The sequence below is a fragment of the Schistocerca piceifrons genome, chromosome 8 (assembly GCF_021461385.2).
Source record: "Schistocerca piceifrons isolate TAMUIC-IGC-003096 chromosome 8, iqSchPice1.1, whole genome shotgun sequence".
NCBI lineage: Eukaryota > Metazoa > Arthropoda > Insecta > Orthoptera > Acrididae > Schistocerca > Schistocerca piceifrons.
The window spans coordinates 335,181,341-335,195,485 of NC_060145.1; the positions used below are offsets into that span (position 1 = coordinate 335,181,341).

The following is a 14,145-nucleotide window of genomic DNA, read 5'->3' on the forward strand; positions in this document are numbered from 1 at the left end:
ATGATACCTGTTGCCTCATGGCCTCCTAAAGTGGAATAGACCACACCCATGGTGTAGCGATGCATTTGTCTACTGCAGTGGCTGCAGTCACTAGCCTGCTATAGCTTAAAAACATACCCTTTTTTATGAATAAAGGTCTACCGATTATCTGTAGTTTGATTTTGTCAGGTTCTTACTTCTGACGTTTATTTCCGAGTGAAGATTCACTCAATGTCTTTCATCATGACCTGGTGAAGCAGACACACCTGCATATTGTGAGAACCAACTTCACTAGTGGTCCATACTGAAAGTCCCCCTCAGGTATTTGGTTTTCATTGCACTTACGCTACTCGGGGAAAAAAAAGGAAAAAAAGAGAAGCACCCAGAACACAAGGTCGGATGTCATTGTCACTTCATACACACCTCAGTGGGTATGTGAATGATTGGAGTTGCAGTTCTCTGTGACAGATAGAATGGTCACTAGAGTGCATTAACTATGTTATCAAACCTATTGGGGTTTAGAAGACATATGAACAGCATAACATATTGAGGATCTCTGTGAAAGACACAGGGAAGTTGGAAACAGTGTTACCAGCATATGACTGAGTTTGCAAGAGTCCCCATTATGGCTCTCAATTCGTCCAGCTTGTCGAATTGTGCAGTATCTGAATTTTTTGAGCATTTAGATATGCCAGTGGCCTGATGTTGGCAACATGTGGGTGTGAGGGCAGGTATACTCATAGCCAAGGTTACAGTCACTCATGTCTGATCACCACAAGGAAGGAGCAATTTGCTGTGCACCAAGCACACCAAAAAATCCTTCACATCAACACCTGCAATCCAAGAACAGGTGCTGGACACTCTGCAACATTCAGCGTCATCCTGCATCATTGGTCAGAGACTAGCAGCAGCCGTACTAGGGAATTACTGTCTCATGGATATACTGCTGTGTAAACCACAACACATACAGCTACATTTGGAGTGGTGTCATGACAGGGAAGCATGGACTTGTGATGAATGTGTTCAGTGATAAATCATTTCTCTGTGCTACTCTGGACAATAATTGTCAGTTAGTATGGTAGTGACCTAATGAGAGGTTCTAATCTTCCTTTGTTTTGGAGAACTGTGGTGGTGATACTCCTAGCATCATAGTGCGGGGAGCCACCAGGTATGACTTCAGGTCATGGCTGGCAGTGACTAGGGAAACAAGAACAGTACAGTGGTACATCACACACATCCTGCATCCTCATGTGTTGCCTCTCATGTGACAGTATCATAGTGGCATTTTTTAAAAGGACACTGCTTGCCCACACATGGGACATGTGTCTATGAGATATTTATTTGATGTTGAGGTGCTCCCAGGGCCAGCAAAATCCCAGTTCTGTGCCTGAGAAAACCTGTCTAAGACCAGGTCAGCTATCAAATCTGTCCCAGTGCCAGTATCCAATATATCAAGAATTATGATGCCCTTCCCAATCGAGTCAGTGTATGCATTGTGGCAGGAGGGTGTGCAGATAAGTGGGCATATCCTCTCAGTCCGCAAAGTTTCATTTGATTTCCTCCTATTCAAGGTGCTTCACGTTTTGTCAGGCAATGTATATTGTTAACAAAGAGACGTGCAAAGACATTGGCAGTGTTTCCTTCATTCTGTTTGGTAATGATATATTTGTGTAATGATAAGCACAAGTTTTAGGAATTACATTTGGCGCAATAATAATTCTTTTGAAGACTGGAGATTCCATCCTAAAGAAATAAAAATCACAAAAAAAGTCTCCATTTGAAACAACCAAATAAAAGTATTCAGAGGAGCAGAGATACCAAACACAAAGTATCAATGGCAGAAATGTAGACTCCCATCACACAACTTCACTGTCAATTTCCGCAGCAGTCATACCACATCTACTTAACAAATTTTTCAGTTCGTTAGTGTGCTGTCATAACTTACTGTAATCTGTTGTGTTGTTACACGGCACCAGAATGGACCTTTTCAGTGACCTCCTGTGGCTCAGTACAGCTCCAATTTTCTGTCCATGCAAATGCCTACAACTCACTCACTCATCACATTGATCCTTCACATTCCCTCTAACATTGGAATTGGAAACAACCTGCTGTAGTACAACAGAATTACAGAATGCAAAATATTGTTGAAAAAAATAAAACTGGAAGTCATAAAATGGAATGCTCAATTCAGTGATTAGCCTGGTATTTGATACACAAAATGTTGGAAGTGTAATATTTCCAAATATCCAGTTCTTACTCTAACCGTGCACAAAGAAATCTATTATAACACAAGTGGTTTGAAGTAAATACAATGTATTTATTAAAATAGCCAGAACTATACGCATGATAACAATGCTTCTGCGATATCACAACTGTAAAAATTGCCTATTCTTCATGACAGCAAAAAAATTTAAATCTGTATATCCAACACAAGTACACTGGTGTGCAAAACTTAAGGATGAAAGTAACTTTCGCATGATGTTTCACTGCCAAGAAACATAGTGGGATGAAATTTGGACTGTGCATGGAAAGAACTGCTACAGTATACTACGGAAGGTATCTGAAAGAAACACAATGAGGTGAACAGAAATAACACTGTTATTCAAAGACAATAATTACGCTCAAGTCGTCATGATCTATAAGGGTCCCTTTGACATTACAAAAGGTGGGACACGGTTCCAAACAGGGCATGTGATCATCACGATCTGCAGTACATGCTTTGTAATGTACTCCCATGCTGGCCACAATGTTGGTAAGGTGTTCTTTGGTAGGGTGTTAACATTTCTCAACCAATGTGGTTGGCAGCTCCTGGTTGGTCATTGCTGCATGTGTGTATGCTGCATTACATCTGCCCAACACATCTCACACATGCTTGATGGGATGTAAGTTGGGGGAACAGGCAGAACAGTCCATCCTTTCATTCCAAGAGCTGCTCCACTTATACTGCAGTCATGTGTTGTCACCCATAAAAAATAAGTCGAGGCCAAATGCAGCCCTGAAAAGACAGACACGGGGGAGGAGCACAGTGTCACAATAATGTTGACTTATGAATGGAGCCACTTAGATTTGGAGATCAGTGCACCCATGCAACATTATGCTCCCCACTCTATAACAACAGGACCACCAAAACTATCATGTTGACATTGTATATGGATGTATTATGTATTCCCACCTCTCCCCGCACAAGGGTGCCTTCAGGATCACTGCTCATACTGAATCTGCTCTCACCTGGGAAGAGCATGTGTCCCCACTCCTCATTGGTCCAGTCCCTGTGCTCTTGGCACCATCACAAATGGTGCCACAGATGTGCAAGTGTCGACAGAACAAAATGTACTAATCATCGGGCAAAGAGAACAACCGCCTACAGGCATTGTGCCACAGTGGAGTTGGAGGCTACGTGCCTTGGAATTGTATTAAATGACATGGGTCCCTTCTTGCCTGTTGCATAATGTAGTGGTCATACATTGTAGTTGACCATGGTCAACCATCTCCTCTTCTTCAGGCAACAGTACTTGTGGTTCGCAATGCTCACAATGCCTGTGAAAAACTGCTTGCTGTTTGACATACACTGTCTTCCCAGTCCTCCAAGTGTTGCACGCCCAGTCTCAGGTGGTCCTATAGTCATGCTGACATCATACCATGTGATGTCCAAGTGTGAAATAAAGTCAGAAATACCATAAGCAGTACAAAAATCAGCAAAAGTATTACAAGAAATTTCTGTGAAACTATAGATTTTTAACTTGCATCAACATGCACTTTGATTGCTTCTAAATTCAGTTTGTCATATTTTTCAAATTCCAGTCCCACACATTCTCTCCCCCACGTAAGTTGTGCCCCCCCCCCCCCTTTTTCTGATGTTACTTTTCCCTGTGTTTTCTTCTTGCCCTCGCTCACATTCACTTCTCAATTTGTCTTCCTAATTTGTTGACCTAGGACAGTTTGTTGATTAAACATAGTTCTCCTTATACTGCATTTTTATAATATGCTTAAACCAAAATAGGAAACTCAATACCATGAACACATTGAACTCCATTGGTTTGAAGCAAATAAAACATGATAACATAGTGACTTTTCTGCCATAGATTCATTAAGGTTGTTTGGTAAAATAAAGTACATTTTCTTATAGCAGTTTGATATTACTGTTATGGTGAAGAAAAAAAAGACTTTGCAGAAAGGCTGTTTTTTTTTTTTTTTTTCAAGAAACTATTCTGTAAATCTTCAAGCAAAAAACTGCCACTTCTTTTCTGCGATAAATTTTCTGTTCGGATATCATTATTGTGAAATTTGAAATTGGGCATTTAAAGCAGATTTTATTTGGAATTTCAAAATGAATCAAATTACTAGATTCAATTTTGGTAAAATAAACAATATTTTCAAATAAATAAGAAGAGACTCTTTTAAAATCTGCCTTTCTTTATGTAGATTAAACTTGAATCACCATTTTTCAAATCTATTCTGCACATACAAACTCTGTTCTCCACTACAGCAGAACCTCGATTGTCTGACCTTCAATTAACCGACTCCTTGGATTATCTGACCATATGTTTGACTACATGTCTGTGCTCTGCACCGAACAGCATACCAGAATTATCAGTTGATGTTATTCCTGTTACAACAGGTTTGTCGTGAGTCATGCTTCTCACACATGTTCAGTTAACACACCACTATAATGCCAGACTGTTCACTTTGCTGTACTCATGAAATTTGTCAACTGCTTTACTGCCAGACTGTTCGCTTTGCTGTACTCATAAAATTTCAGTCACTATCATAAACGAAAAAGCTTTTCTGTAGCTCCAAAAGCTGGAGGGTGGGGGGTTGAAAAGTTAAATTCCAAGCAAGGGAAGGTTGGCTTCACTTTTGGAAAATTTGTCACGGCAGTAGGCAAGCTGCTGTTTCAGGTGAAAAGCTTTTTGCTGCTGATTATGACGCAGGTAAGAAGTTTGTTGAAAAATACGATAGAAATGATAGTATCAGAAAATGAACTGGTAGCTAAGCATTTATACAACATTGATGAGATGGGGCTAAATTATAAAATGCTCACCCAAAAATTGAAACAGTCACAGCACAAAACTAGCAAAGGGCAGCAACATGTAGCAATGTAAGTGATGACCATAAATTGTCATTGTTTTTAATCGGAAAATCCAAGAAACCAACAACCTTCCAAAACACAAACATGCCAGCACTTTCTGTTTATCACAAAGCTCAAAAAAAGTACTTGGATGAATGGTATTTTGTTTAAAGAATGGTTTTTTTGAGGCATTTGTTCCGCCATTCAAACATACTTGAAATCGAAAAACTAAACTTCTACCTCATGCAGTTGTATTGCTAAAAATGCCCCTTTGTGTATGAGCTTCAACAGGGGACATAAAAGCTACGTTTTTGGCCCCCTCCCTCTGTCTCACCCCATGACTTCAATAATCCAAGGAAAGGACCAAGATGTTATTGAGCAGTTAAAGTGTAGGAAGAAACACACCAGTGCTTTGTAGGAGAAAACAGAATTTGTAACCTTTTTGAAGCAGTGAAAAGTCTCAACATAAAAGAGCCAATTTACATAGTTGCTCAAACTTGGGAAGAACTTAAGGAAACCCCGGTACAAAAAATACAGTGAGAGGTTTGTACTAGCCTAAACCAAGAGCAAAAACATCCAGAAACTTATGAGTCAGACACTACAAATTTAGTCACAGATTAGTAACTCTTCACAGTGATATCCAGCCTGCTGATGTAGAGGAATGGCTAGCAGGAGGTGATGTTACTGCTGTTACTGGTGCAGAACTGGAAGATAAAATCAGATTATCGATCTTGTTTTGCAACAGTGTAGTGCTGAGCAAAATGAGGTAGATGGTGAAGAAAAGGAAGAAGACGAGAAGATCAGCCACTCTGCAGCAAAAGTGTGTTTAGTCCACCCTCAGATGTTTTGAACAACAACCAACCGCTACACTTAGTGGCAGTGCTACAGTATTTGGGGCAAAGGCATGGCGTAATGCAATTGCTAAGTCGATGTTTATGAAATTAAAAAAACTCTTCTTTAAAAAGATTTTCAGTGTCTAAAATTTTCTGTTTTCTTTCTCTTTGTTACAAAAGTATTTGTTTGCCTAATTTTGATTTATTATATCATTTTGAGGTCTGTAATTAAGTTGTTTCATTCTCCTCCAATTATATGACCCTTTTAGTTTTCTGTCCACTGTCTGGTCCCAAAAGTGATGGTTAATCGAGATTTGACTGTTGTTAGAATTAATGCAACAGCAACATTAACTGTATGCTTTGACAGTCAGACAAATATTAAGCTTTCTCTTTTCAGTTGTTTTAAAATTATTCTTTCAATTACTTTTTTAAATTCTGTATATATTACTGTTATTGAAATGTGGCTGCAGTTTTATTGGGATTGCTTTTTAGGCTAAGATATTGTTATGACCAGCACAGTGAAGATACACATCAGGTGGAAAAGACAGTGCCTCACTGTCTCATTCAACACAAAACAAAGGAAGAATTACATCTGTGTAAATATATTGAAATATAAGTAGTGTAAGTACAGTGCGCTATTTATATGTTGTAACTCAGGTGGAAAAGACGGCAATGTTACCAACGGAATTTTTAACAGTACAAAGAGCTATGAGACATGGAAATCAACTTGAATCCTCTGATAATACAACATATTATGTAATTCTTTCTGTATGTGATTTTCGTTTTTATTTTTACATAACTGTCTTACAGATATGAATGAGAAACATGATTTTCTTCACTCTTTAATACTAAATGTGTCAAAATACATCCCCATTCTCTTTGAGCACATAGAGTTTGGTCCTTTAGTATAGATGAGTAAACCCACAGTCCTTTAGAAACTCAAACAGCTTCAAACTTCTGATTAATTTACAAATGAGTCAGCATTTTAAATATTTAGTGTTAAATATGTAAGTGAAAAGAACTTTAAATAGATTTGAAATTTAAAGTTTGTAGGAAGTTGCTAGGTGATCCCATTATCAAACGCTGGATGTGTATAGTCTTGGTAATTTGTGTTTCATTTTAAGCAAAAAGCAGTTTTTCATGCATGTCAATGTTTGTGTAATAGAATGATACAATTTTTCAGATACATTTTAGTAATATATGTGGATACTGTATGCAAAATGTGTCATGAACAGAATTAGTAGTAAATAAGTAATAAATTAAAATGTTATACTTGATTGTGAAGTTTTCTTGCAAGAACAACGAAAGTTTTTACTTTGATAATTTTGTGGAGGTTATTAGTAAGAAAAAATTTTTGTAAAGGCTTGCAATTATGTCTAAAGTTTGTTGCAAGTTACTAAGTAACCTAATTCTCAAATAGTGGTGAATCAATATAGTGTGAATATTTGTGCCTCACGAGCTATGCTGCCTCAGGACATATACCCAGTTTTTAACTATAATATTTGTTTTGTTCTGTTAAAGGTTTAACATAACATTGTACCTGTTAATGAGTAAATTAAAACAGCATTTTAAATTTGGCCAATAATTATGTGAAATACTGAAAAATCAAACTAAGCTAGGCCTCCTGAATTGGGGATTGTGAACCATGAACCATAAACTGGGATAACCATTTAGTAATATAGAAGTCAAAAGTGGAATGGTTGTGTGCATTCAGTGTTAGGCTTAAAATTCATAAGTGAGTCAAAAATATTTCAGGAAAATATGGGAATCTGTTCATTAATACAGCTCTGCATTACATTAGAAATGGCATAATGTCATGGAGCCTTGTGTAGTTCTGTATTATACTAGTTAATCTTCAAAGTATATTGTTTAGTTTTTGAGATGCACTAAGCAATATAGCATGGTTTCAAAACATGTAAGAACTGTTGTTTTATTTTATATATGTGAGACAAATAAGACACTGTAGCTGATAGTGACTCTTTGATGCATTATAATATTTCAGTGCACTTCCTGTAGCTGGTCGATCTTTGGAATTGTTTTGTCGGCATGCGTGCTTTGTTCGACCTCTGGGAAGAGGTGGTCGCCGAAGACTGGCTGCAGATTTTGTGCAGGTAACACTCTTAGCAAATTTACAATTTTGTGTTTGTATCACTGCCAGGCATGAATGTACAAAATTGTTTGACTTACACAGTTTTATTGTTTAGCTGTGTTCTGTTCCTCTTCTCTGTGATTGATAGGCGTAGTATAAAAGAAGGTGAGAGAAGTGGAATGAATGGTTCATGCATGCCCAACTTGCCTACCATGTTTTCTAATGACAAGGAGTCTCTTACAGAAACAGATTATATGCATATCCACTGTGATGGAAAAACATATTGCGCACATCATAAAATGAAGACAGTAGCAGACCATAAGTTTGTTAAACTATGATGGCAGGCACAAAGGTTCTTAAACTGTGATGATCCTGAAGGTTGTATTTTCCCTTCTGACAGATGAGCTGTCTTTTCTCTAACTCATAGCTCTGCTTATAAATTTGGACAGTATGTGTTACGGTATTATGAATCTCTGTTATCTGTTGGAAAGGACGTTCCTTCATGTCATCAATGAAATAAGCTTCAACCTAGTCCTTGCAACAAGATATTAATGAATTTTTTGAAGAGTATTCACAGGATCAGGGCTAAGAAGGGAGGGAGAAACCCATGTTGTTTTTGTGGAAGTGGTGTTGGTTGAAGAACAAAGCACAACTTCGTACAATCGTACAGTTCAAAATCTACAGAGAGTATATTTTGTATGAGATTTGTGCGTATTATTATTTTGCTCATAGGCAGATTACATTTAGATACATCCATATACTCTCTGTATTCACATTTTTAATAGTTTTGACACTGGCTGATAACACTAGAAAAACATCACAAATTGATGATACAATACCACTGGAGGCTCTTACAACCCAATTATCTGGCATTTTTAGTTGCAAGGAGCATAGCAGCAAACAGCAAAATAATTTTGAGATGTTGCATAATATAATACAAATGCCCATGATAATTCTGTTTTAACATTGCACCGTCTTGTGCTGGTGTGTACATTCGCAAGCATTTCCTTGAGAAGGTGAAGCACTGTCAAAAAGATGGTAAACACAATAAATAGATGGAAAGGATAGATTGCCTCTCACCATAAAGATGACATGTTAAGTTGCATACAGGCACAACAAAAAGAACAAAGCTTTCTTCAGAAAAGACACACACACACACACACACACACACACACACACACACACACACACAAAATCCCTTTGCAATGCCTGTCGCAACTCGTGGTCTTATCTTGTCTTTGTGGTCAATAGCAATTCAGCTTTTTCGTAATTGTTAATATTCTGACCTGGACTTTCCATTGTTAAATAAAGACATGAAATGATTTTAAAAGCAAAGTTAAAGTAAGAATGAACATAAACAAAAGGAAAGGAAGAGTCATCAGATAAGTGAACGTGACTCAAAGAGTGAAATATAAGGAGGAGCAAAATCTGTTCCCCATCTGATAATTAAGATTTAAGTTTTCCATAGTTTTCCTTAAATCAGTAGTAGTAACAAATCCCAAAATGTATATTTTTAAAAATATGCAGCATAATTCCTTTCATTATCATTGTCCTGTGAGAGATTACACTCTGACTCTCATAACCTTCATATCAGTGAGACATTACATCATAATTTTGCTTGTACTCCATGTGAATCATTCTATATAACTTCCATTTTAATTATTGTATACCTGTTTCAATTATTGGTAATTTTATGCATTTTGACTGACTATTACAGTTTAGTGAAAGAATAAAAATATTCAATTTGTAGTAACTCCAACTTCACTAAAAAATAATTGTGCTTCAGCTATTTTTTTTTTTATTTCCGGTGACAGTTTGGCACAATGCATTTCAGCAGCACACTGCCATCTTCTGCTGCCCACCTTACGGGCATCTGAAGGTTGCATTTTGCTGCCAAACTATTGTTAGAAATAAAAAAGTGACTGAAGCAGAAAATACCTGAAGTTTTGTAAATTTTGTAAAACCGTCACAGACTTCAACCAAGTTTATTGTAATATGGACAAGTTTAAATAGAACAATGGTGAAGTAATTTTTTTCCTGTAGATATTGTCAATTATTTTTTGTGGTAACACATCAGTTATCCCGTTTTCACCCTTTTTTTAGTAAATTGTATTCAATGTTCAAGGTTGAGACAGCAGTAGCGCCTCTCTGCCGGCCTCTTTCAGATGTTGGAAAACCCTACAAACTACTCCGAGCCCTTAGGACATTGTTGATGCTACCACCCGAAGAATATGCAGTGAGTCCTGCATTGGGGCAGTCTGTTCCTTACAGCATGGCTCTGCTTGCTCTGTTTGCACATGGACCCCCTGAGCTGGCATCACCCCATCAGGTATGACAAGAGAAACCATTGAACTACCTTGGATATGAAGTTCGAAAATACATCTAATATGTATGTTATGCGCTAACAGAAGATGGCAGTTATTCTACTTTGTTTATTATTAAGGTGTCTGAAATGAACTGTCTTGTCAGTTGTAAAGGTTGTAAAATCAGGAGTATGGAAGTGGAGAAGTTTGGAGACAATTGCTGACAACATGTGACAGACACGTAGGAAGCTGAATGGAAAGGCAGAAAGAGCCAGAAATGTGTTACACATTTACAAATGCCTGTAAGTGAGATGACTGTTTCAAATTGTGCCATATCTGTTTAATAATTCTGAGTGAGGAACTGCAATACCTGTACATTCAAACATTTAAGAGAGTAGCGTTGCTGCATTTGCTACATAGGAGGAATTGAGGTATCTGTCATTCATTATTTTATATAAAGTCAAATTGGTGTGTCACTACCTTTTAGAATGCCTGCATATTATTCAACTCAGGATAATTGTCAGTGGGCCATGCTAGAATTGAGTCATGCACAATCACATTTGAACACTGTGGGTGATTATATCAATCACATTCAAACTTACTAGCAAATTCTTGATTCAGAATTTTAAGAACCACTCTGTATTCCTCCATTTATACATCTACAACTGTAGGAGGGAAGCTGCCTTGACATACCTTTGTTTAGTGATCTAACAAAATTTGGAAATTGATTGAAATACCTTAATTTTTCACAGGCTGGATGAGAAGAAAATAACACATGATTTTGTTTCTGCTAGCATATGTGGTTGAGATTTTCTTTTGGTAAATAGTGCTAAAATGATATGCATCATTTCCTTGATAGATAAGAGTGTGTAGGTTCTCATTAATTATAAGTTTCTTCCATTTTGTGATGTGGCAGTAAGGTAGTAAGACATATTGATGTTTTTTGAGTGCTGCTCAGTATAGTGAAGAGAAATAACTGAATATTCTAACTTGGATGATAACAACAGAGACACTTTTAACACCTGAGGTTACTGAATTTCAGTTGGACATCATACTTGTCTGAAGTGTTCACAATAAGATACTTAGTGTTCACTATATACGTAGTAATGGTTCAAGCAAGTGAAGCTTCTGTCTTGATAAATTGTTTTCCCTGCTTTTGTGTGTTTCCTCTGGTGAGTGAATAAAATACACCCTGCACAATACTGATGTGAAGAACATTTAAGCAAAAAAAAATTATTTTTTTTTTACTCAGATTCCTATTAAGTCAGCTCTGTTGTTCAGGCAGGGATGAGAAAGTGTCTGGCATGTCTAATTTTTGATCATGTTGAGTATATTGTGTATCTTTTCACTGTACAGTCTAGTGGATGTTGTGTGCTGACGACAAATGTTATTAGTATTTGAAGGATGTCCCCTTTAACTTTTCTTGTGCAGTTGCTTAATAAAATGTAATTGTCCAGCATTTCTTTACTGCCTTATTGTTTCAGACTGCCAATTGGTCTCCCAGCTATTTCTCGCAGTGGTTTGATTTCCACACATCTGAGTGTGAACGGCTGGAACTGATGGGTGGGGCACTACAATGCTATGAGCAAATGGTACGACAGCGTGGACAGACTCAGTTCCACAGCATTTTCCCCATTATGACATCAATATTAGAAGCAGGACTGAAACACTGCACAGAGAAGGCATGAATGTCATGCGTCAATGATGTTATGTATTTGTAGATTTAATGATGAGATTGTGGTATATGCAGTTCAGTTAACAGTTGTAAAATATATTGTTGCACACAACCAATAAACCCATACTGTGATAGAATGAAAGCCAGTGAAATGATGTTCACAATTGTTTGGTTTTGAATCTTTGTAACTGATTGCTCGAAAACCCTTCACAACACCAAGTGTGCTTTCAGGTACCTCAGAGGGATGCTAAAACACATCTATTCTAAAGACTTCTAGAAACTTTATGTCAAGTTTAGAGTACCTGAGCTTAATAGTGTGTATGCCATGCACAAAAAGGGTCCCACAGTAGTGTTCTGTAACACACACTTCCTGTCTGTGACTGATAAGCTGATTCTGAAAAATTGTAATTAATTGATTGCAAGCTTCCATCTCCGTCAACTCTGGATGTGATCGAATCTGCTGTATATAACACTGGATCTACTACCAGTTGTGAACAATTTAAAACTTTTTTTTTAAATATATATTTATTTGAGAGTTATTATATGGCATCAATGAAATGTTATTTGTACAAAAATGTAAAGGACTGTAACAAGACTGGCATCATCATTAACAAAGGGCTCACATTGTCAAATACTGAAGCAACTCTCTTGACTAATTCATAGTTTGCAATATTGTGTATCTGGTACTACCATATCACGTTGAATATCACCAAGTTTGGCACACCCTGCAAGAAAACATAAATTACATAATCAAATAAAATGCAAGACAATTTTATTTGCCAATTACAAAGCTTCACCCTGTTGCAGGAGAGTCACTAACATACCTGAAAGTGCCATTGCATGATCAAATTCACACTTAAGAATATCCAAAACTTCCTTAACTCCTTCTTGTCCTGAAGCGGCCAAACCCCATATTGCAGGCCGCCCAATAAAAACCATTTTTGCTCCAAGGGCTAATGCTTTGAATACATCAATTCCTTCTCGAACTCCTCCATCGAGGTAAATTTCACACCGATCATTTACAGCATGCACAATCTCTGGTAAAACTTCTATCTGTGAAGAATTACAGATTAATTTCCTTCAGAATCGTTTTGCACTCAGTATTTCCACATATTTCACAAATTTCATATAAAGATAAAGAAGTATGCATATTTTGAAACCACAACCTTTATTCTGTTTATATTACAAAAGTTTGAAGGCTGAGACGGAATGAGAGAATGCAAGACAGTGTATCAGAATGCTTGCTTTTGTTACCAAGAATCACTCTACAACTATATAATCTCTGGTTTTTATGTTGTGCGAATATAAAATAAGAAGCAATGAAAAACTGAGGATGTAAGAGCAGCGCGTACAGTTGGATAGTTACCACCTTTATGATCTGGCCTCAGTATGTGGTGCTCATCTCCATTCCCTGTGACTCCACAAGAACTCATGTTCACAGTAAACTCACCATTCACCAGCCAAAAAACATCAACTTCTAGCAGTTGCCATGTGCTACATATTGAAAATCTCTCCCACAGACATTGCATCTTCAGAGACAAGCAGTTCCTCTTCCCATATGCCAAGGTATTCACAGGCAAAAACTACTCTCACACCTGCTGACCATCCACTTCCTCCACTACTGGAACATTTAAACCATATCCTCTGATATGACTGAGTGCCTCTCATTGTGCTGTGTAATGGATAGGAAAATATTCCTAAGTGGTGTTCTGCCATCTATCTAACCTATGTAGCTCTTTGTGATACTGTTTGTATCTCCATGGAAGACATAGGTGCAAGACATACCAGTGACCTGACCACCAGTGTAATGAATTGTCAGTTACCAATTTCATTGCAATGACTTCTCCGCTTTCTACGGGGGTTGCTCAGAAAGTAATGCACGTCTTTTTCTTCTACAATTCTTTATTGAGCATAATGAGAATTACACACATGGAAGAATGGTGTTTTTATCTACATACCCTATTTTTCCAAGTAATCTCCATACCGTTCTATGGCTTTCCTCCAGTGTGAAACAAGGGCGTGTATGCCCTGTCAGTACCATCCTTATCCTAGTGGCGGAGCCAGTGTTTCACTGTGGGAATCACCTTCTCATTGTCCTCAAAATGTCGTTCATGTTTGGCATCCTTTAATGGCCCAAACAAGTGGAAGTCCAAGGGGGCTAGGTCAGGGCTGTCAGGTGTGACAGCCATGGATGGTCT

General features: G+C 37.5%; 2 protein-coding genes across 2 annotated transcripts in view; one reads left to right on the plus strand and one right to left on the minus strand.

The window, feature by feature from the left end:
- LOC124712013 (conserved oligomeric Golgi complex subunit 5) overlaps nucleotides 1-12,093 on the plus strand; it is a 151,341-nt gene extending 139,248 nt beyond the window's left edge. Inside the window, exons 14-16 of the mRNA XM_047242305.1 lie at nucleotides 7,883-7,991; nucleotides 10,095-10,298; nucleotides 11,757-12,093. Coding sequence (XP_047098261.1) covers nucleotides 7,883-7,991; nucleotides 10,095-10,298; nucleotides 11,757-11,960 — 517 coding nt within the window. The 3' untranslated portion in view covers nucleotides 11,961-12,093. The remainder of the gene's footprint in view (nucleotides 1-7,882; nucleotides 7,992-10,094; nucleotides 10,299-11,756) is intronic.
- A 376-nt stretch (nucleotides 12,094-12,469) lies between these two features.
- The window catches only part of LOC124712015 (glycolate oxidase 1), a 41,590-nt gene continuing 39,914 nt past the window's right edge, over nucleotides 12,470-14,145 (minus strand). The window contains exons 7-8 of the mRNA XM_047242307.1: nucleotides 12,772-13,000; nucleotides 12,470-12,672 (exon numbers count right to left, since the gene is read on the minus strand). Of these exons, the coding sequence (XP_047098263.1) occupies nucleotides 12,605-12,672; nucleotides 12,772-13,000 (297 nt within the window). The 3' untranslated portion in view covers nucleotides 12,470-12,604. The remainder of the gene's footprint in view (nucleotides 12,673-12,771; nucleotides 13,001-14,145) is intronic.